This window comes from Onychomys torridus, chromosome 8 (genome assembly GCF_903995425.1).
Source record: "Onychomys torridus chromosome 8, mOncTor1.1, whole genome shotgun sequence".
Classification (NCBI taxonomy): domain Eukaryota; kingdom Metazoa; phylum Chordata; class Mammalia; order Rodentia; family Cricetidae; genus Onychomys; species Onychomys torridus.
Genome location: NC_050450.1, coordinates 10,858,694 through 10,882,848, shown reverse-complemented (window position 1 = coordinate 10,882,848; position 24,155 = coordinate 10,858,694). Strand labels below are relative to the sequence as shown.

The window sequence follows — 24,155 nt, the reverse complement described above, 5'->3', positions numbered from 1 at the left end:
TAGAAATCAAGCATGTATAATATACACATGTGTACATGAGCAACTGTATTCACAGGAGTGCATTTGATCATCTCTGATCTGTATCAAACTGACCTCGTCAGAGACAATTAGAGATGAACACAGTACAAAGGAAAATGGCTGACTGGAAAACAGCAACTCCACATTGGAAAACCTTTCAAGTAGAGACCCATAAACTCCCAATAAGTGCTTCTGATCCTGTTCAACCAAAAGAAGAGGGAGGGCACACAGACAGACCAAATTTTGACTCAAGTGTAAATGAACAGTGCTTTTGGAAGGAAGGCCTCTTTTCTTTTGACCTTGAATTACTATTAAATACTGACTGATAAATTTGGCTTCCTCCCACTTAAGCTCTATTTCTTGATGTCCAGTTAAGTCTATTACAGCCAAAGGTAGTACCAACCAGCTTTCTCTTGAAACAGTTTATATCCTTTTCTTGAGGATTCACACACAACAGCTCCACACAAAGAAATAGTACAGGAATGTGCATCATGCTAATGGGTACATTCAGCTCCTCTGACAGAGATTTCCATTTCTCACATTAGTATTTATTTAGATCTTAAACCACAAGGGACTTCAGTGCAAGGTATTTATTTATATGACAAGCAATTATTAAAGCTGCACTTTTTAGGTTTAAGGGAGATAAATTTTTAATCACCATTTAATTAACACCAACTTTCATTTTCTTTTTCATTAGCAATTCTATTTGCAAAGAATTCAGGGCATTTGTCATTTCCTGAGAAGGGTGCAGAATATTAAATACACATCAGTGGTAGACTCATCAAATAGAATAAACAACATGAAACTGTGTGGCTACCATGGATCTTTTGACTAATTAAGGGCCTTAGCTAAAGTCCCATTTAAATGAAACTATTTCATTTGTAAACAAGGTATACTTTCCCTTTTCTCTCCTCAGAAAATAAATGTGAATTGATAGGATGCTTTTTGCTGAAATGGATAGATTTTAATGTTTCCACAAGAAAGCTAAATATTAAGTCTCCTCAAGTATCCTTTGAGGCAGGGAGGGGGAAACCCAAAGCATGACAGTCACTATTTAGATTGCTACAATAATGCAGAGGACAGAGCAGTCGCTAGTGGTGAGGATACCCCCCTTACCCTCAGGCAGGTATTACACTGGGGACTTGCCTTCTTGCAGCACTGAAGCCATAAGTGGGCTCAGACTTACAGTTATAAGGATGCCAGAACTGTTTACCAGAGCTCTGAGGTTTGGCAGGGTGTGGGTCATGCCCTGGAAATTTTTCTTAGATGGGATGTGGAAGCCTGGCTATTTATATTCAGGTACTTCCATCTGAAGAACAGTTTGGTGTTTTGCAAAATGGGCCAAACCAACCAAAGCTGCTGAGATGACAGGCTGCAGGCAACTGCCCTGACTTACTCCAAGGGAAGGCCAGACAGTTGGATTCAGGGACACTGGCTTCTTAGCACCTGTGAGCCTAAGGGCTTGGAACTTGGGTTTTGCTCAGGGACCCTCTAACTGATACACAGTCCAGGGCTTCCTATCCAGTCCTCACCACCTCCTACTGTATGTTCCATCAGCCACTCCTCACATTAGTTTTCCAAAGAATGGTGCTCACTTGGATTACCTTCAAACAGGTCCACATAATTACCCTTTAATTGGAAACTAACCATCTTATGTTCTTCTTTGAAATCATGACATGTAAGAGCCAGTGAATTAGTGGAGGAGAAAAAAAACCATGTTTACCACATAGCTCCTAACTACCAATGTTTACTTATATCTTGGTGTTAAAAAAATTGTATCCTTTCCTATTATATGATTGGTTCTTCTAAAAGCCTCATTTTAATTTCTTTTGTATGGGGCTAATAGCAGAAATGCTCTCTGGATTTTCCCGAGAAGGTTTTGAGGAGGCAGTAGGAGTGTATTGTGGTCTCATTAGAATGCTGTATTTGACAGCGCCCCCTGGGCTTTGAGGACAACACAGGAAGCAGAGAGCTCCTGGGATGTATAGCAAGTCATTACTCCCTATTGTGAGGAAACTTAAAATTCACTTCTATGAGGACATAGCAGGAGGAAGACCAGTCTGGGATGCAACAGGGAACCAAAGTGAAGGAGTTTACAGACACTGAAGCCGAAATTTAAGATCAGAAACTGGGGAGACTGTTCCAGGTTCCCTAACACAGACTTCTCCATCTCTAGGACTTAGGGGAGGAAGGACGCCGGATCCATGGGATAAAATGTGACTTTGAAGTTTGTCAACTTCTAACACTGCCTTAGCCCTTTCTGTGTCCTGAAGACAAGAGGAGACATGCTCTTGCCCACTCCCCTCTACCACTCCGTCACCGGCACTCTGGCTTTATTGCATCACTTCTTGTCATTAAGAACACTGCGGATCGAGTGACCTTTTTCACTGCCAGCTCCTTTTGAAGCATCCTCAAGCTCTATGAGCACCTTCCCCTTCCCCACTCAACTATAGGACAACACCAGCTACAAACCAGAACACCCCATGAGGGAAAGAAACGTGATGAAGCTTCAACCCACGGTGCTGCCCTTTTCTCCAAGAACCCAAATCAAAATTCGGTAAAAAGAAAAACAGCAAATGGTGAGTCTCTTTCATAGCAGCAAGACACCAAACTAAATCTTATGTAAAATACCATTGCCGGCTAGCCTAGCTATTTCAAAGCCAATAATGCATTGAAAATATAATAATTGATTAAAAGAACCATATAAAATGTTTAATTTCTATTATTTGCTATTTTTTGATATATCCTTGTCTAATAAATATTATAACTACCTTTTGGATCTTTATAAAAATATACCAGAAAATTTAAGTGCTAAGAAATTTTCCATGCATGAATATTCCCCTCACTGTGTCCAATTTTTTAAAAAATAATGAATATCTGTTCTATCATATAAGCACAGGCTTGAATGGGCCAAGAACAGGACAATGCAGGTGACTCAGGAAAGACAAATGCATTGAAGACTTCTCATCTGTCTCTGTTGGTGCTGGGGAAATGGTTTACCTCCAAGAAGGTGTATATTTCAGAGGAGAGAAAACTCTCGTTTTACTGAGTTTATCCATAGCTGGGAGGATGCTCAGGGTATATGCACAAGTGGCTTTAATGTCTGAAGGCTTTTGATTTGAGGAGGTTTGTATAGAAATAAATGTCTAATAGAGTTTCCTGACATTAAGGAAGTTAAGTGTAAAACCATGCTAGCCTTGGGCACACAGATGGCATAGTACTTCTTACAGATTATACATGGCTGCTGACCATGTCACCACATTAACAACTCTAGGAACACAACACACAGCTAATTAGACACCATCATGGCTGTTGGGGGACAGAACAAGTTACAATTACTCTGGGAGGGATCGGGTAAGAGATACTATACAACCCTGAGTCATCACCAGAAGGGAGAAAATGCAAACTTACTTACATAAGAGTCTTCAAGATAAACTACACGTCCACTATGTCATAGACAGAGGATCCACACCTAGATATTGAAGACATAAATGTGTTTATGCAGCTCCGAACAAGACCATTGAAGCTGAGGGTGAGAGATACACAAACATTAACATCCAAAGAGATTCTAATAGCTCTCCACCTGAGAGTCCCTGTGGCTATTTTTTCCAGATGTGTCTTGGGGACAGACTACAATGAAAGTAGCATACATACAATGAACACACTGATTTGCTATTCTTTGGGGGGAACCTGGAGTTCTTGGGGGCTGAGCCAGGGTTGTAATGGAAGGCATAACAAGAAAGCTGAGAACTGTTACAAGCCAAACTTCTTAATCCTTGCACATGTCAATCTTACTACAGTGCAAACGCATTCTTAACTGTCTTATTGTCTGTGTCAGACTTACATGCATACCATATTGCTTATTCTGTATTAGAGAAACGGCGAGGCATTTCTGATGGAGAAGTTACATGGTGAATTGATCTTCATGGAATTTGGAATATAGGCAATCACAATATCACTATCGCCATCCGATGCGCCATTATTGCCACCATACCCAGTTGGCATGTCTGGGAGACTTGCCCATATTTATTTATTTGTTTTTGGTTAAGGATTCACCTATCTGGTATGTGCTGAGCACAGCACATACCTCACATGATTCCTTGAGTGAAAGATTATGGCATGGAGCCATGTGCAAAAGAGCCAACAAAAAAGTACCTCCCTAAATCCTCTTCCTCCTAGTAGGGTGCTATGGGACATCCAACATTTACCCTCCAGAATGTTGGCCATTCCATGTTTCCTTATAGATAAACACTGATGGAAGATTTTAGACATCAGATTCAATACTAGGCATTTTCTTGTACACGCGTCTATTGCTGCAGGAATTTAAAACCCTGGGGGTAGAGTACATGTTATTCTTATTTGCAGCATAAGGCATAACATGCTCTGAAATGTACACATCACTGTGGCCCCGACTGTCCCTGGAGCAATATGATGCTGTTGACCTCAAGGACGACCGAAGATAGCTGTCATTTACTGCCTGTGATGGCAATGAGTGTTTGTAAGGGTCCGAGGGACATCTCCCAATAACTAAGCGTTGGTCATCCCCATATGTGTGGAGGAAAGGATTATCAGAGGTGTGGTCTGGCAAGAGAGACTTGCTTCTCTTGCTGTCCTCCAGACCTTGGGGGAAGAGGGAGCTTTTGTTCCCCGAGAGTTTGCTTGAGGGAACACTGAACAGGCTCCCATATAAGTTGCCCTCCAGTAGCCTTTCTCTGTCCTTGAGGCTTATGCTCCGGGAGGGCCTGCTAAGGTCTAGCTCCCTGGGTTTGTCCAGAATGTTATCATAGGAGTGCTGTCGGTTAATCCTTAGCTTGTTCTTCTGGAACTGGAGGGCGTTGTTCTGGGACCAGTCCTGCTGGTAGACCTCCTCCTGAGTAGCTGGGTTACCTGTCTCCTGAAGCATCTGGTCTTCATCAATGTCATAGAGGTTCCCCATGCGCAGACAGGCATCACACTTGAAAGGAGACCTCATGGTAAAGTGGCCTGAGTAGGTGGGCAGGTTGGAAAGGCAGCTTCTGCAATGTGTGGAGTTCTGCCGGTATCGATCACTGCCCTCACTGTGTGGGGAACCCTTGTCTTTTAAGGTAAAGTGCTTGGCATAGAGTTTATATTGGTCATTGTTGGGAAGCCCATCTTCACTGTGTAACGGGTTCCTGTTCATGGGCAACGTGGAGTCTCCTTTGCGGAAGTTCTCATTGTGGTCTTGATAGGGATCTGGGAAGCCCACATTCTCAGGGAGGGCTATGTTCTCAACAAACTGTGGAGGATCCAAGTGGAAACTGGGCTCTTTCTCACCATCTATGGTGTAGATCTTATCCCTGGGAGAGCTTGCTTTGGTTTTCATGTAGGTACGTTCAACCTCACTACAATCCTTGGGGTATTTGGAGGCCATTGACCTTTTGAAGTTATCCTTGGTCTTGTGGTTCTTATTGTTATCTGTTTCCCTGTGGCATGTGGCCCGGCTTGAAGTTTCTGAAATGTCAGAGTGGGCTACCTCTTCTGGAAGATACCTAGGACTCTTTAGGGAGTGGGTCCTATTCTCTACAGTCTTTTCTTCCCTCTGCGAGACTGGGTTCTGGTTCAGAGAATCCTGGCGTAGAGACTCCATGGATTTCTTCCAAAGCTGCCGTGGTCGGGAGTTCCCTTTGGATTCAGTGCTGACAGCCACCTCCACTGTATTAGGGTTAGACTCATTGAGAGTGAGAGGATGCTGTCCTTGGAAAACATAGTTACTGAGGTTATCTTTGTGCCGATTGGCCACAAATGTTTGGAGTTCATTCATGTTGTCCCCAAATATGCTGTCCTTCCCCTGAAAGGACCTGTTGTCTGAATATATTAAATTCCCCTTGTCTGAAACCATGTCCACAATAAGTGACCCTCTTTGGATGAAGTCAGTTGCTCTTTTGGGTGAGTCCATTCTTGAGGAGTTCATGTTGGACATGTTGGAGATGTTCTTGGCTGACCGAAGAAGCTTTAGCATGTTGCTCTGTGACCCAGTCAGATTGAAGTCTGGAGATTTCTTCTTTTCTTCAATGTGCACACCATGGATGCAACTATAGATGCCCTGTGAATAAGGAACACAAAACACACATCAACAGAAGACACTAGTATGAAACTACTTGCCCATCAGAGCTTTACCTGCAAAGGTGAATTACAGATTTCTTGTGGGAGTCATGGAGAGAGACTGAAATTCCTTCTGCATCCTGATTATCTTACTTCAATAGGTAAGACAAGTTGTATTACACCAGTGCTGTGTAACTATTTATTCAGCATTGAAACATTCTATGAAGCCTCACATAGTAAACATAACTCATAAGTTTCAGAAAGCTCCTGAAACTTTCATGATTCACAAGACTTCACAAGATAATATAAGCAGTAACATTAGCAGGGAGAGAAGACTCCATGACCATTAGAGCTGAGAGATTCTTGCAAGTAGACCATTGGAGCTACCTGCAAGTCAGCAGGAAGCTCCAGTAATGAAATTAGTTCCTCTACTGTTGGCAGGGGAAGGGCTCTTTTCTCTTGATGCTGTAGTAGCTAGAAGATCAATAATCTTTAGATTTGGCTTTCTTCTCTTCATATCCAGATTTTGGCCACCATACCTAATGCAAATAATTGGATCAAATTTGTAGAATTTGATCTGCCTCCTTCTAATATTGTCAGGAAACCATTGCGAGAAATGCATTCATGAGGCAGATCTGTTGTTGACTTTGGCATAAAGTAGCAAGAAGTTTGTGCCATGTCACTCTGAACATGGCTTTACCAACCCCCATAGCTGCATCAAATACAACCCAAGAGGGATGTTCTCAAAACTGAGAAGTCTAATTCATCTGGACAGCTGCCCTTACTGTCTGAAGACAGTCTCCAGCCTCACAAAAATGCTACACACAACACATGACCATCTCCAGTTCAAGCAGCCTTTGCTGAGATTGTGTCAACCTAAGCTTTGTGATTAAGGTTCAGAGCCCAGGGGCTAACACTGCGCCAACTTCCTTCTTCCTCCTTTTCTTCTCTCTCCTCCCTTTTCCTCCCTTTTTCTCCTTCTCTCCCTTCACATCCCTTCTTCCTCTTTCTCCTTACTTCCATTCCCTCACCCCTTCCCTCTTTTCTCTCTTCCTTTCTTTCTCCTTCCTTCCTTCTTCCTTTCTTCCTTCTTTCCTTCCCTCCCTGTCCTCTTTCCCTTGTCCACTCCTTCATCTTCTCCTTCTTTCTTTCCCTCTTTCCCTCTTTCTGTTCTTCCTTCTCTCCAAGAGTCCTTCCCTACCTTCCTTCCCTTCTGTCCTCCTTTATTCCATTCTTGGCCTGTCTTTCCCTCCCTCCAACCTTTCCTTCCCTCCCTTCCTTCTTCTTTTCCTTCTTTCTTTGTCTCTCTCCTCCCCTCCTTCCCTTTCCTCCTTCCTTTCACATTATCTTTAGTCTCTTCTATCACGCACAGTTAGTTGGCTATTGATCCTGCCACAAACCACACTTCTCCCCTTGCACTAACAATGCTAGAACACTCAGACTGTGGACATAAGAATCATACAATTATGCCATGTATTTCATAGAATCTGGCACATTAGTCAACCCTTAATCAGTCATACAATATAATCTTCCATGTAATCTAGAGGGACTCTGCACTGATGGGTGAAAAACTGATGTTTCCTCTATGTCAGAGTCAGGTAGGGTCTTTGTCTCCTCTCTTGTTGTATTATGAAATATATAGTCTTATTTTTTTCTAAATCTGCAACTTTATTCTAACAAGCTCCTGTCCTCCCTCAGGAGAACCTATAGACTTCTCTGCACCTGTTACCACTCTGCAATGAGCTCCCCTGCTGGTCATGCTCCCCTAAACTGTCAGCTGTGCTCCCCTAAACTGCTGGCTGTGCTCCCCTGCCATCTTGAACTGCTGGCTGTGCTCCCCTGCTGTGCTCACTGTCTCCTTGAACTGTAGGCTGTGTTTGGAGGAGGCCCTTAGCATGGCCAGAGCTGGACTGTGCTGCGGGAGATGGTTGAGCTGTGGCTTTTCCTTCCTGGTTCCCCTGGACTGGTAAAACACAGCTAAAGCAATGGATCTTCTTAGTGGGGCCAAGGAAGGGAAGAGATGTCATAGGACTGTCTAGGCGAAGCTGTTTCCACAACAGCTTTTTCTATCTGGGTCAATCCATTTTCCCAACAGGCTGTTCAGGAGAGGGGATACATATTCCAGTATAACAGGATGAGTCAGAGACCACTAGATGTGGCCTCAAATAAGCTGTTGTCCTCGAGTGAACCTCAACTTTCCCAGCTGAGAAGTGGGAATCATATCCTCCTCTGGTGGGCACAAAGGCAAGATAGAACAAAGAAGTGATTGTGGAGTAGACAAGCTATGGCCTGTCTTTGCTCCTTTCTCCTTTCAAACCTGCTTGAACACATAATGCCCACCTTGTCAAAACTACAAAAAGTGCATGCCACTCACTACTACAGAAAGATTGTTCCAGAAATCACTCTCGCCTTCTGGTTAGTAAGGCTGGCTCCTGTGGAGCTCAATGAGCCACTGACTAGAACTTCTTCTTTGTTAGTTAGTGCTCTCTCTTTGCCTCTGTTACTCACAGATTCTGAATACCTTCTGTGGATTATGGAAATGAGGTACCCTCTTAGTGTACCTGGTGGGCTACGTGTCTTTTAGTCAACCAGCTTTGCTTCTCAGAGCTCCTGACTTCTGAAAACATGCTCAGTTGAACAAGGGCTCTACAGCCCTCCTTGGTCCCATTCATCCTGGGCAAGTCCTGATGGTGTCTAGCTTCTGTTAGTCTTAATGGCCAGTTAGTAGAAAGCATCTTTTATTTTTTAAGTTCCCCACCTTGGAGCACAGTGGGAGGGCATCACAGCCCCCACCCCTTGGCTTCTGTTTTTACTAAGCCTCTTATTGCTCATACTTCAAAAGACAGTCAAGGTGAGTTTTGACTGGAAATAGCAAGAATCTTTTATTCTTTTTTCCATAAATGGTGTGTATCGGGGGAGGAACACTTTGGAGAGAAAACTAACATTAAGACTATTCCACAGATTGGAAGGTGAATTTGTTTAAGTCATAAAAATATTAAAAGGGACAGCCATTTTAGAAGTGTGGTTCCAGTATTTAATAAATGTCTCATTTGAGCTATTATATTTCCCTTGACAGTACCAGGAATGCATGTGTCCCAGGTTGGCATCCATATTGCATCTCCAGGAGCTCTCCAGAGACACTGAGCCTGCAAGAGAGCTGCATGTGCTTACTGTATGGTGATTGTTTTACTGTGGGCTGCACAGTCAGTGTCTTGAAAGACCTGGCAATAAGGAGATGTATCCTCTGTGCAGCAGATACCTGCCTTGGGAGACTTCAGAGCATCAGAGATCAGCATCCTTAGAAAGAAGACCACACTCTGAACTTGATTAATGTGTGTGTCCAACTCTGTATACAGGGTGTGTGTGTGTGTGTGTGTGTGTGTGTGTGTGTGTGTGTGTGTGAGTGTGTGTGAGAGAGAGTGTGTGTGTGAGACAAAGAATGTGTGTGAGAGTGTGTGTGAGAGAGAGAGAGAGAGAGTGTGTGTGTGTGTGTGTGTGTGTGTGTGTGTGAGACAGTGTGTGTGTGAGAGAGTGTGTGTGTGTGTGTGTGTGTGTGTGAGAGAGAGAGAGAGAGAGAGAGAGAGAGAGAGAGAGAGAATAGAGAAGTACACTCATGTCCATGATCACATAACTAGTCACATATGTGTGTGTGAGGCCAAAATACAAACATGATGTTGCTCCTTGGGAGTTGGTATCTCCTCAGTGCTTCCCATTTATGGCCTGATGGATAAAGTGCAAGCAAACTTGTTATTTCAGGGAAATAAGATGAAAGTTTTAAAAGCTCTATTTTAAGCTTTGAGGCCCCAGTTTGCTCATCCACAGAATGGGTGTAATCATATTAACCTCAGGGGGTTCACAATGAGACAAGAAAGAAAACATGTCTGGCTCTGACCATCATCCACACAGTAGCTGCACCTTGCAACTGTCGGCTTTTTCACACCGATCAGAATCAGGGATTGAACTTTCTATATGTTTTAATAGTAAAGAAAGGAAGTAGAGAAATAATGGGACCTCCTTATTCATACTCATCAGGCTGCTTTGATTTAAAAGACAAATAATATTGGAGGAGGAGAGTCTCTGCCTTACTTGACACCCCAAAGCCTTCAGGACACATTAGTAGTGGCTGGGCATCCCCCTCTGCCCTGGAGGGCAGGAAAGTTCAAATTCTACTGACAAAGCTTCACTTCCACTCCATAGTCCTCTCCATTTCCACCGCTAGGATACTGGGATAGCGATGCCAGACTCAGTTCGTTTTTCACAATGATGATCCTACCAACTTCACTGTGTGTTCCAAAAAGAAGCTAGATTTACAAGCAAATGCAACAGTGTGCATTTTCTTAACATAATCCCAGAACCATTTGGATATGAAAAGCCTTTAGTAATTGGCTGGGAGAATTAGTTTAAAGTTGGCATAATTCCTAGCTATATGCATGCACGTTGTTATTTTTAAGCAATCTGTGTGTTTAGATTCCATCAAGCTAATTAGAAAATATGTATTTGCACAGAGCCCAAGTCAAGTGTAATTGAATGGAGAAAATAAAACCTCCTCATAAAGCTAATGTGTACCTTTTGAATCTCCAAAGTTCTCAAAATCATCTCATGCTAAGAATACACAAATTCATTTTAAGCTGATTATTTCATTTCCCCCGATAAAGATCAGCATATAAAACTAACTGTTGTTACCACTAAGATAGGAAGATGAAAGAAATAGGTAAATAAGAAAAGATATATGATAGATGATAGAAAGATAGCTAACTAGATGACAGATAATAGATTGATGACAGATACATGGTGATAAGTATTAAATAGACTGATACATTGACAGTTGGCGACAGATAGATGATAGATTGATATATGACAGATGACAGAGATACATGGACATATATACATAAATATTAGAGTAGATAGAAAATAAATCACTGATAGAATAGATGATAGATATATAGATGATGGGTAAATACATGTCATATAGACTGATAAATGATAGTTGATAGATTGGCAGGTGATCGAGAAATGAAAGATATATAGATGATGGTGGTGATGATAGATTGATTATAGATAAATAGATGATTGAGATAGATAGGCAATATATAGACAATCTGGTAGATATTAAAATGTCTCAGCAATATATAATATGTGCCTGATTCCCTGAAAGCCTGCAGTTGTTCTGAACCTGCCTCCTGTACCAGGAAGGAGCTGCTTTGGGTACTGACCCTGCTGATGGAGAAGAGCAGCCCAGGCCGGTCAGAGCACACGCCAGTGAAGCAGAATCGCAGCTTCCAGTAGAAGAGGTGCTCCCAGATGAAGGTGATGAGGCTGAGGGCCATAGCCGCAGCTAGCATGTAGAACACACCTGCCATGTTGTCAATGTCCAGCTGGCTGCTCATCACCTCATTCTTCTCATTGTGGCAGATGCCTGTAAGCCACAGCGTCTCCAGTTCCTCCATCTCACCTGCACAGAACACAACACCAACTGGCAGTGAAGACCTGAACAATGCCCTGCTGTAGGCACTTCTGAGTTGGGAACAGGTACATGACTCACAATTGTGTGACCTTAAGGTAAGTTATTGAGCTTGACTGACCTTTGGCTGCTCAGTTAAGGATAACACCTCCTTGCTACCATTATGGACATGATTAATTAGATATTTACAGTGTGATGAATTTGGCAGCACCTGGTATAGTTGTGATCATGATTGTATCCTCCCAATTATTTCCTTTATCCTCTACAAACCCCCAAACCCCAAAACCCCATCCACCCTAGCTCATGCAGGACAGGCATGATGCAGAGGAAAGACTTAACCTCTGAACCCCTTACTTCCATGAATAATGTGTTTAGCAAGAGTGCATATTCCAGGGAGTTGTGGTAAGGGTCAGTTGAGTCTGGTTCACATTAAATCTCATAAACAATAGTTTGTGCTAGTATTGATTGTAAGGAGGAAGATGCCTGGAACCGTGCCTGACAGATGGTGGACCTCAGCTATATCAGTTTCTTCTTTCTCATGTTTAGAACACCCCAAACCACTCCAAAAACTCACCCACAAGTAACGAGCTTAAGATGCTAAACATTAGTGAAAGAAAGACATCTTGGCTCTGAATGGCCCCTTGCAAAGCAAACATCTTCTTCACTTCAACAGGCAACTAAGAAAACAGGTGCGCTTTTCATTGGGATTGAAAAGGAGGCACACCTCACACTATTTCTTCTGTGCATTTTATCCAGTCCCCATTGAAGATAAAATCCAGGATCTCAATGTCTAGTAATTATATCAACCATCTACAGTTTACTAAGCACTGGCATTTACTTCATGAATCAGTCTTAAGAATTCTATCTCAGGGACATTAATCATCACAGAAAACTAATATGCTAAATACAAATCATGACTCCATTGTGTATGCACGTAGCTGATGAGTAGGAGGTATTTCATGGGAAACGATGGGATGGTTTTAAAAGTTTGTGCTGCCTCTCCGTTATCATTGAATTTCAAGTGAGTCTTGTTTTGAAGTTTTGTGTATCAGTGTGTTATCACCTCTGGTTTTCTCTCATTTTTGAATACAAGCTGGTGGTGATATTTCCTGGGCCTTGTGATAATGTTCATTTTTCCTCAGATGTGAACTGCTGCTGTGGGGTCAGGGGTCTGCATACTGCCATTTGCTGGCTTCACGATCTCTGTCTTCTCTCTTCCTTTTGACTTCAGTGTAGAATCTATGTGTGGATTTGCTTTATTTATTGAGATTTTGGTCTCGGTGTGATTGTTCTATGTGATGACTCTCAGCTTTAGTTGTGGTGGAATGCTCTTACCTCGGGCAAGGGTGATGATTCCGCATGTAAGGGCGCTTGCTGCCAGGCCTGAGACCTGAGTTTGATTCCTGGGATTCACATGGTGAAAAGAGAGAACAGACTCCTGAAAGTTGTCCTCTGACTTCCACGTGTGTGCCTTGACATGTGTCTCACTCATATATAAATATTAAAAATAAAAATTTCATCTACTATTGCTTTAAATATTAACTCCCCCATTTTACCATTTTTTAATAAGTCATACCTCTCTGTAACTCTTCCCAAACTTTGGCAACTACTGATCTATGGTGTTGTCTTTTCCAGTGTCATGTAGTTGGAAGTATTTCAGACTGGCTCCTTTCACTGCATAATATGCATTGCAAGGCTTCCCTTTCTCCTCATTACTGAGTTCCATATCTGGATACAGTTTGCTTATCTGTTCACCTGTAGATGTTGATGTTGGTTCTTTCCAAATTTGCACCATGACAAATAAAGCCACTACAAACATTGATTAGTGAAGATGCTTATGTGGATATTTTTTACTCATTTGGTTAAAATGTCTAGAGAAATTTTGTGAAATTCTATGGATTAGATGGTAAAGAAATGCTGAGCTATCTAGGAAACTGCCCAACTGTGTTCCAAACTGACAGTACTGTTCGCATCCCACGTACCTACAGGACTCAGATAGTTTCGTCAGTTTTGTGCAGGACTTTTGCTCTTTCCCTAGCTGACAGTGCTACCTGGATGCTGTAATTAGAAATTCCCTGATGACTTGTAATAACTCATTTTGTCCTGAAAATTCTAACAAAGAGTGTTGCCAGTCTACCCTTTAGGTTATTAATCTTGTTTTCACATTTATTTATCTTTGTGGGCTGGATTTGGTTGATCCACATGAAGATTCATTCTCTAGCTCATTTGTTCTCTAATTGGGAATATTTCACTTCATGCTTAATCTCTTTATTTTACATGAGCTATTTGTTTCTTTCAAAGCTTCAGCTTTTCTTTTCATTATGATTTTCAAACCTGTTCTAGTTTAGCAATTTCAAGCCGATAGCCAAGGGGAATCATTCTTAGACTTCTCATTCTGTTTGCTCTGTGATCTCACTCATGGTAGTTGATTTCTTTGTGACAGTTGTAATCTCTCGAATTTTTTATTTAGTCTTTGGTGATTTTATATGCGCATACAATGTACATAGATCGTATCTCCCTCTACTCACCCCCTTCAGCTCCTCCCGGGTACCTCCTACATTCACCTCCAAGACTCACAACTTTTATTTTTAAATAACCCACTGAGTCTAATAAATTTATGCACAGGTATAGTGCATCATCCCCTGGAGCACTGGCGACCTACCATGGGCCACACTGCTGACGAAAGCAGATTCTTCTTTCTCCATTGCCCATTAATTGCCAGTAGCTCCTCTGCTAGGGGCAGGGCTTTGGGAGCCCCTCCCCTGTCCATGCTGGAATGGTGATTAGCTTGATCTTGTATTGGTCTTGTCCCAGCAACTGTAGCTATTGTGAGTTTGTGGATGCTATGGCCCTGTCATGTTGCAACCATCTTCCCTGACCTCTGGCTCTGTCTTTCTGTCCCTCTTCCTTATATTCTCTGAACCTTGCAGGGGATGTGGTATATGATATAGATACCCCAACTGGGGCTAAGCATGCTCCTATCACTTTTTCCAATTTCAGGCTTCAGTATTAACTACTGACTGCTGCACACCTTTCTATGTTTTGATCCTGAGTTAATCCTTTGCAGAGTTATTCTCCCTCTAAGAATCATAAGCTCCCCAAGATCACAGGGTGACAGAAGTGTCCCTAGAGATGGTTTTGGAGTTGCCTTCTACCACAGCTCCGGAAGTTTTTAGTGCACTCATTTTTTGTATGGAAAGACTGAATGTGATTATTGCATCATTTAGTGATACACATGTGGATGCTCCAAGGCTTCTCGGCCCAGTTTCTCACTCAGCAGCAAGCAGATGGAAACCCTCCCTGCATTTTCTTTGCTTTGATGGACAGAGATTTTCCCAGTTTCCTTTTCATAGACAAAATGACTCATTGAAGGTCTCAGAAGTTGTACATAAGAAGGGAAACATACATATTTATGAGAGGAAAAAATATTAAGAACTTTATCTCCCAGCAAGTTTGTCACACAAGATGGCAGTTCTGGTGAATCAGCATTGAGGACACAGTGACAAGAAGGGCTGTCCTGGCTGAACTCCTTCCCTTCCAACATACTCCAGCACCACACACAGTTGAAAAGGTCATGGAAGATGAATATTATCTCCTGTCTACCCAGCGCTGACAGACTCATCCAAAGCCCTCTGTCTACCATGAGCCTTGAGGCTTGTATAACTGCTTCCTCTCTTTCTAAAGCCACTAATGTCACTTCCCAAAACACAATGTGTTGTTGAGTTTCCTCTACCTTGAGTTTGTGAGGACACACATACAAAAATGGGTCTTTCTCCCTAGGATTCATACAAGTCCCAGAATATCTTCTCTTTAGTGTTGTCTCAAAAAGAGCCAGGTTTGTAAGCCAGTGACACTGGGAGTCTGGCTAAAAGAAACATGGCCTTGATTCCTTTCAAGATGCAAGTACAAAAATCTTTTTGTCTTTGTCCTTTGCCCAAGCATACCACACCTCTCTTTAGAATTAAGCCAACTTGGTGAGCCCAACCCAGATTCCAAAAGCACCAATTACAGCCTATTAGAATCATTTTCCAGTTAGATACTTCCGGCCTGTGGCCCTCTTCCTAGTGTAGTGAACTGTGGTTCAAATACTTCCTTATTCTGTTTTTAATCAGCTCGAGTATATTATAATATCCTTGAGGGAGATCAGGGACCATGTTTTATGATTTTGGCATTTTTCATGGCCTATAGCACATACTAAGCATCAGATCCATATTTTCTGTTTCTATTTTTTAAATTTGTATCCCCAAGCTTAAATTGTGCAGGACTACAGAAATGTGCAGATCTTTTTTGCTGTTTTCCTGACTTATAAATAGATGGAAAGCCAGAACAAATGGGGAGTGTTGCAGTGGTTTGGGGAGTGAATCTTGACTGTGAGGAAGCCCTGAGCTGGTGTAAGGAAGCCCCGAGCTGGTGTGAAGCCCTGAGCTGATGTGAAGAAGCTCTGAGCTGGTGTGAAGCCCTGAGCTGATGTGAAGAAGCCCTGAGCTGGTGTGAAGCCCTGAGCTGGTGTGAATCCCCAAGCTGGTGTGAAGCCCTGAGCTGATGTGAAGAAGCCCTGAGCTGGTTTGAAGCATTGAATATCATTTTCATAAGGAAGAGCTTGGCATTATACATCCCATTGTCATTTTTACCTCTTACAAAGAGGTTACAGCATTGTTAGTTTTATCATAGGAAGCAGTGCTGGCAACTGGGATTGCTAAGTCTGTTTCCTGAAGGAGGCTCATTCTTGCTGGGAGGACAGAGACCAGATTCTCCCAGGAGCAGGGGAAGTTTGGGTTGTGGCCAGACCACACCATTTTCTCCCTTCCTAGGAGAAGACTGGTGGGAGCAAGGGCTCTCTTCTGTTCACACCTCTGATGACAGTGACCCATAGGACACTGTACCTATGTCAAAGGTTCTTATTTCAGTCTTCTAGGGATGCATTGCCATGTGCAGGCATCACTGGCAGATGTCCTGTGTACATGGGTTTTGGAAATCACATTCAGGTTCCCACAAAGTGCCTTCCTAGCACATTAGAGGCTGAGCCATCTCCCTAGTCCACATTTTTTATTTAACAAAATTACATATATTTATTAAAATATTAAAGCTACTATATTCTGGTACTGTCATGATTTATTTTTATTTATTTTTTAAACTAATTCATCACCCTCATATTGACATACTGTGGCTGGTTCCATCACCATTGCCATCTGCAGCTGAGATTTAAGGTAGACAAGTTGTGGGATTTCCTTTTGCATTCCAGTTTAGACATCTTCCAAGTGGGAACACAGCGTCATTGAGTTCATAGGAGATTTCTTAGAATTAAATGATGCCTGCATGCTACTCACATGTTAATGGCTCACAAGTGTTTCTGGGGATAGTATTCTTACCACATGAAGTCGAGGAAGACAGGGAGTAGAGTGGGCCACACAAGCCTTCCTGTGCCCTTCTAACTAGTGTATTCTGGAAATCCAAGAATCCGGAAGAGGCTCAGCTCCCAGAAGACTACTACCCCAAGTGAGAGGGATCAGTCTCTTACTGGCTGGAGTCTTCACCACTTCCACACTTCGGGGGGGGGTCCCCAGTGCTTTCTGGGGACGTCAGTATTACCAGGGGAAGTCCTCAACACTGCCAGGTAAGTGCAGTTGCTTTTCAGATTCACTCTACTCTGTAAGACCACCTGTGAGCTAAGGGGGTAGCTACAGGAGGGATTTATAGCAAGCAATGTGACTGTTTTCCCACCTCCCAGTAAGTCTTCCCTGAGGTCAGTGTAAAAAAAAAATCCATGTTGAACCTTTATCCTGCAGTCTTTGCCCAGGCCTAAGAATGTGCTAAATACATTTTTTTAAAAAGTCATCTCACATGTATAACCTCACAGGCAGACATCTACTTTTTTTGTTTGTTTGTTTTTGTTTTTTCTAACCAAAGTTCTTGATCCTCAGCAGGGATGATGTGAAAAGATGTTTGGGTTTTCTGACTTTATGGTTGGTTTTTTTTTTCATTACTCATTCACACATTTTAAAGGTTTGTATATTTTTCACTTAGTAATAACTAGCATGCCGGTTTTGGCATCTATGAACTAAGAATCCTCCAGAAAAGACTGCCATGCAAATCCGTAATTATGTCATGGTAAGATTAGGTAGGTTTTCATAAGGCTAGGGGCAAGGGGAAACATAGAGTGTTTGTGAATCAGGGAGGGGTTGGAATTGGGGGGGGGATGAAGGGACTCCAAAGAGGGGCTAAAAGAACACAAGGACTTCCAGGTACCCTGGAAACAGCAAAACACTGGACACTTTCCACAGTGAACACTGACCTTGTAGCTCAAGATGCTTTGGCTGCCACCCATGTTTCTCCAATTATAGTCCCCTGACAGGAAACTAATGTTTCTTCACACAAAATATAAGACCAGCTGGAATAAGTGTGTGTGTGTGTGTGTGTGTGTGTGTGTGTGTGTGTGTGTGTGTGTGTTGTGCCTCATCCAAACTTCAAATTTGATGGACAATTCTGAAGTATGGCAGAAGATTACTAGAAAAATCTATCACAGTGACATAATCTCTATTAGAGTCCTGTCCTTTGCTCAAAGGCAACCAGAGCATGCAGAGCAGGAACTCCTGATTAGGGATAAATTGTCATTGGAAGAAACTTGAGTGAACTGACTGGATTCACTGTAGGATATCATCGGGGGCACCATCACCCGTAACCATCAGCTATGGGTATTGTGCTGCATGTCTGAGCACACGTGGGCGTGTCTGTGAGAGGGTTTCTAGATTGGATTACTTGAGGAGGGGAGATCAGGCCTAAATGTGGACAACACCACTCCATGGGCTGGGGCCATAGACTAAATAAATAGAAAATGAAAGGAGCATCAGCATTTAGTTTACTCTGCTTCCTGATTGTGGGCACTTGGGAGCACAACCCTTCTAACTGATGGAATGTGTGAATTAAAGATTGCAAAGCCAGGGAAGAGACTGCTCCATCGCCATGATAAACTGCTTCCCCCAGAACCATGAGCCAAGACAAACCCTTCCTCCAATAAGTTGCCACTTGTCAGGCATTTGATCACAGTGCTAAAACAGGTAGCTAATATAGGAAGAGACCACATTTTCTCCAAACATGACATCCTGGATTCTGCTTTCACATAGACGGCCACAGTAGAGTATAATTGTGTCTATGTCTTCATCAAGGGTAGGTATGTTTACTCAGAGAGGGGGTTTTTGTTTCATGTTTCTGGTATTCCTGACACACAGTGCAGATCTTAGCATACTAACCACAGATGGTGCAAGGGTCTTCTCTTCTTGTCTATTCTGTGATGCACAGATCTAAGAACCAGCAAGAGTCCCAAAGAGACCGGTCTCTGAAGCCGCAAGCACAGGGTTAGGAACAGTTTATGGAACTCAGAAATGAGGACTGGCTTTCAGGGCAGACTCAGTCCCATCAAAGCTTTTGGACATGGAGATGGTGGTTCCCATGGGGAGCAGCTTCCATCTATAGCCCAAAGACGTCAGCATGATGTTGTTGCTGATCCCATTAGGTTTCTTGAGCACCACAAGGGGAACTGACCCCATTCCATCTTGTTTCATGTCTTGCTAAGGCTTTGGACACCTTGAGCTTCTCAGAGGCCCAATTGGAACTGAAAATGGCAAGGCAACAGCTTTCTTTGTGTGAAATCTGGGGCACAGAGCCACACACACTTGTGTTTTCAACAAGAACAGACTTTGGTGTAGCTGCAGTCCTAGGAATGGGAAAAGTTCGGGTCCTACATAGTCAGGGACTCTGCATGTGGAAGGAAGATGCCTGTCTGTGGATGTGTGGTCATCAACAGAGTAAGGCCAGCGTGGTGCCTGACCATCAGCCTTACTCATTAAATACACATGCTAGACTCAAAATCATGTAGGTCAAGTGCAGCTTCTCAGATGTAGAGGTGAAAAACTGAAGTTCCTTTCTTCCTTGTAGTGACTCCAAACCCTTAAGTTTTAAATAGGAAAGGAGGGAGGGTACGGCTAGAATGATGGCTCAAAGGGGAGGGGCATGGCTTGAGTGATGTCTCAAAGGGGAGGGACATGGCTTGAGTGATGTCTCAAAGGGGAGGGGCATGGCTAGAGTGATGATGGCTCAAAGGGGAGGGGCACGGCTTGAGTGATGTCTCAAAGGGGAGGGGCATGGCTAGAGTGATGATGGCTCAAAGGGGAGGGACATGGCTTGAGTGATGTCTCAAAGGGGAGGGGCATGGCTAGAGTGATGATGGCTCAAAGGGGAGGGGCACGGCTTGAGTGATGGCTTAGCTGTTAAAGTACTTGCTATATAGGACATGAGGTTGGACCCCAGCATCCATATGAAACACTAGATATAGCAGTGCACACCTGTGATCCTGGTCCTAGAAGGCAGAGACAAGAGGCTCTTGGGGCCTAGACCAGCAAGCCACTCTTGACTAACTGGTCAATCTAGCCAAACTGACAAGCTTCAGATTTAGCAAGAAATCCTGTTTCAGAAAACAAGATGTAGAGTGATAGAGGAAGACACCAATATATACACATATGCTTGACAGAATGTGTACATCCTCTCCCACCATGTATATACCACAAACACATGTGCACACATACAGGGATGGGGGAATAAATCTCCTAAACCCAAACCTGACCCATCACATCTGACAAATAAGAAAGAAATAAAAACTAAGCAATGTGGGTCATGGGAATTACATTCTGGAGCCCATGACCTCTCAACCTGTGAACTCAAAGGGTCATTGGGTATTTGCTAAAAAGGCAGAAATATCTTTGATGGTGGTATGATGAGAAATAGTACAAGATTGTGGATACCAGTAGACTGAATTTGGAAGATAAATAGTCCTTATTGAAATGTCAGAATATTCCATTTCTGCATCATGCTGAGAAGTCACAAACTAAAATAAAAATAGGGCTCGGATTAAATGTACCCAGTTAGATGCAGAGACAAGATGTCTTTGGCATAAATTCTTCAACTACCACCTTTCATTGAGGTTTCTGCTCTGGGGATGGAACTTGACTATTGCAAAATTGGTCTATACTTGTCACCATCTGGCTGGGGGTTCACAGACCATGTGACCAACTTTGCAACCAGGACTCAGAACATTTAAATGCACACAGATTCCAGTGTTTATCTTCTTGGAGAAGTTGAATAAAAAAGATGAGAGGGTTGGGCAGGTCTGTGAAATATCCAACAGTGTACATGTTCAAAATTTCCCATCAGAGGGTGGAGTTGGAGAGAAATACTTCTCTAAAGTGAGGCTAAAGGTGTGTGTGTGTGTGTGTGTGTGTGTGTATACAATGAGTGGGACAGATGCTGACCTCAGAGATGCTGACACCAGGCGCCGTTCCTCAGTTACTCTCCACCTTGTGTTGTCCTTGTTGAGAAAAGGCGTCCCCCTGAACCTGGAACTTGCCAGTTTGGCTATGCTGGCTGGTCTGTAACTCTCCACTGCCATAGCACAGGGATTACAAGCACATATATACTACCATGCCAGGCTTTACAAATACATACATGCCAACATGCCTAGCTTTTCACATGGCTTCTGTGATGAACATCAGATCCTCATGCTTGAACATGGAGGACTTTGTCAACTGACAGCCTGGAAGAAAACTTGCAGGAAGCCCATGAGCATCTCCATGGACTAGGATTTTCTCGTACCCCTTAGCCAGTCTGCTTGCACAGACATAGACAGTCAACCTGATATAACTTCAAAGGCATATAAATATGGAACACAAATGAATTCACAGTAATGTTTTGACATTGCACATTTTCTCCATCCAATGTCCTCAAAGTCTTATGACTCACACTGTAACGACATGAGGATTTTAATATCACTAAGGGGTCTTAGTGTTTTAAAAGATTGTAGCTGTAAGAAAAGAAATGATAGCAGTAATTTCATATTTCATGTCAAGAAATATATCCTTTCTTTTAGCAAATAAAATGACCTCACTACTTTTCAATTCTGTTTTTATTGCAGTGTTGACAACAAGCTCCCTGGGACTGTAAAATCCACAAGTAAAATGGACTACTTCCATTTTATCGGTATTCTCCATGGCCTAGGACAGTGCAAAGAGTGTCAGGTGCACTCATTCATTGTGGATTGAGGTTGAGAGAGTGGGAAGAAGAGAGGGGAGGGGGAGGAAGCGAAAGAGATGTTGAGGGAGACAAAGAAAGGGTTAAGGACAGAAAGGAAGGAACAGCCCCATCACAGGAAGTACCACATGTGTTTTCAGTACCATCCATGGCTAAAACAGGAAGAGGACATGGTGATCCTCTGTCCCCATCCCACTGATCTGAGGCCATGTCCTATGGGCCAAGGTCACCAAATATATTAAGGTCAATGATGGGGAAGAAATCTAGGTTTCCATCCTGTGGGCTATGGTCAGATGACAATATTCAGCTATGTAGCTAAACACTAGGAGTTCAGCTGTGCTTAGGACTTTCTGTCTCAGCCACAGGCCACTCATGCCCAGGAAGAGCAGCAGGTATTGCTGGTGGAAGTGTGACTGGTTGTGTATCTCCTGAAAGGTGGCAGGACAGATCTACCAGCACTTAGTGTGTGTGCTATGTGACCATCAATGTCACTCAACTGAGAGTTCCAAAGCTAGGAAGCGAATGGTGCACCGAGAAATGCACAGGGATAGTCAAGGCAGAAACAAGCTAGAACTATGCAAAGATCCATTAGCAGCAACATTGAAAAGTACACGGAAGAAACTGTGTTCAATACAATACCACATACCAATGAAAAGTCAGTTATCAGTGCACGAAGGAGGAGCTGGAGCAGGGAGCAGGGGTGTGTAGCCACCATCTAACATTACATGTATGTGAAATTACCAAATAATGAATAAAAAAAGGAAGAACATGAAATTAAAAATCTCATGTATGTGGTTTGATTCCACCCTGTATTTGAAGGTCAGAAGTAGGTAAACCTGACTCCAAACCATGGAGGGAAGAATGGTAGTTATTGGGGGGAGGGGATGCAGGCTGACTTGGCCCTAAGGAAGCTTTCTGGGTTGTGTTCAGCATCTTAAATGGGTGGCACAAATGTAAAAAAGTTAATGAGTCGAGGCAGATCAAGTCTCCTCCTCCCTTCACCCAGGTTGAGCAAAGTGTCCCTGCATAGGCCCCAGGCTCCAAACAGCCAGATAATACACTAAGGACAGGTCCCAGTCCCACTGCCTGGAGGAGATGGGAATGGGGGGTGGGCTGAGGGGAGGCAGAGTGGGGGGAGGAGGCAGGAGGAGGGAGGACAGGGGAATCCGTGACTGATATGTAAAATTAAATTAAATTATAACATAAAAAAAGAAAAATTTTAAAAAAGTTAATGAGGCTTTGGGGTTTGTGCCATATAATGACTGCATGTCATATTTCTCAACCGACCAGAAGTAAGAAAGACCAAGCATCATAGCAAAGTACAAGCCAGCCTTTCATTTGAGGAATTAAGAGGAGAGAGTAAAAACAAAGTATAAGAAAACAAACATCCTAAGAGAGAGCATAACCTTTTTAAATGTGTGATTTCTTTACAAAGAATGAGAAATGTTTAAGGATAAAGGGGGAATGTGCTCTATTTTGTTAAATTCATTATTGTTAGAGTTATTTTAAAACAACCACACTTAACTTTTATTACGTAAACAAGAGATCAGAACTCTTTGGTTTGAAAAGAGCCAATTAGTAAATATGTGCAGCTTTATGGTGATATGGTCTCTGCTATTAAAGTGCCACTCTGCCCTGGTAGCACAGAGTTCTAGGTGATGTGTGGGTGTGGCCGTGTGGCCATTATGTGTAATGGGCAAGAGGGAACAATCTGTAGAACACTGATTCAAAGAAACTGAGACTCATAACTGGCCATGTGGAAAATAAGTGGCTATGGAGTGCTCATCCTTAATGGAACGTTTATCTCTCTCTCTCTCTCTCTCTCTCTCTCTCTCTCTCTCTCTCTCTCTCTCACTCACACACACACACACACACACACACACACACACACACACACGACTCAGGAGAGAAAAGACTGTTAAGAACTGAAGGTTGGAGAAGATCACTATAATGAATGTCTTCTGATACCACAGAGCAGTCATGAACCACAACAGTTATAGTTGCTGGGATGAGACCTGAACAAGATCAAGCTAGACTCCATTCCAGCACACACAGGGAAGTGGGGAAGAGGCTCCCAAAGCTCCAGCCCTAGCGGAGGAGCCACTGGCAGTTGATGGCCAGTGTGGAAGGGAGGGTCAGTTTTCCTCATCTGTGTGGTCCACAGTAGGTTGCCCAGGCTCCAGTGCATGGCACCTTACACACATGTGTAGGGCAGCAACACTTGAGCTAAGTGGGCAATAAAAGGGAGAGAAAAGAAGAAGGAGGAGGAGGACAAAGTATGAAGATGGAAGAGAGAAGTGAGAGGGTGTCTAGGAGGAATTGGAACAGTGAGCCGGCATATGTGGATATGATCTAATGGTGTATTTATATATGAAAGAATGAATAATAAGAAAAATGAATAAATTTTCAAACCTTATACATGTGGATTGGAATAAATTGCAGTATAAGGAGATCCTAAATACATCACCTAAGCTTACCGGGCACTCACTATTTTACTGAGATAGTCTCATGAATTGTGTGCAACACCCAGTAGCAC

General features: G+C 42.9%; 1 protein-coding gene across 1 annotated transcript in view; it reads right to left on the bottom strand.

Moving 5' to 3' along the window:
* Positions 1-2,288: 2,288 nt before the first annotated feature.
* Positions 2,289-24,155, bottom strand: part of Grin2a (glutamate ionotropic receptor NMDA type subunit 2A) — a 410,670-nt gene continuing 388,803 nt past the window's right edge. Inside the window, exons 13-14 of the mRNA XM_036198178.1 lie at positions 11,295-11,533; positions 2,289-6,082 (exon numbers count right to left, since the gene is read on the bottom strand). Coding sequence (XP_036054071.1) covers positions 4,283-6,082; positions 11,295-11,533 — 2,039 coding nt within the window. The 3' untranslated portion in view covers positions 2,289-4,282. The remainder of the gene's footprint in view (positions 6,083-11,294; positions 11,534-24,155) is intronic.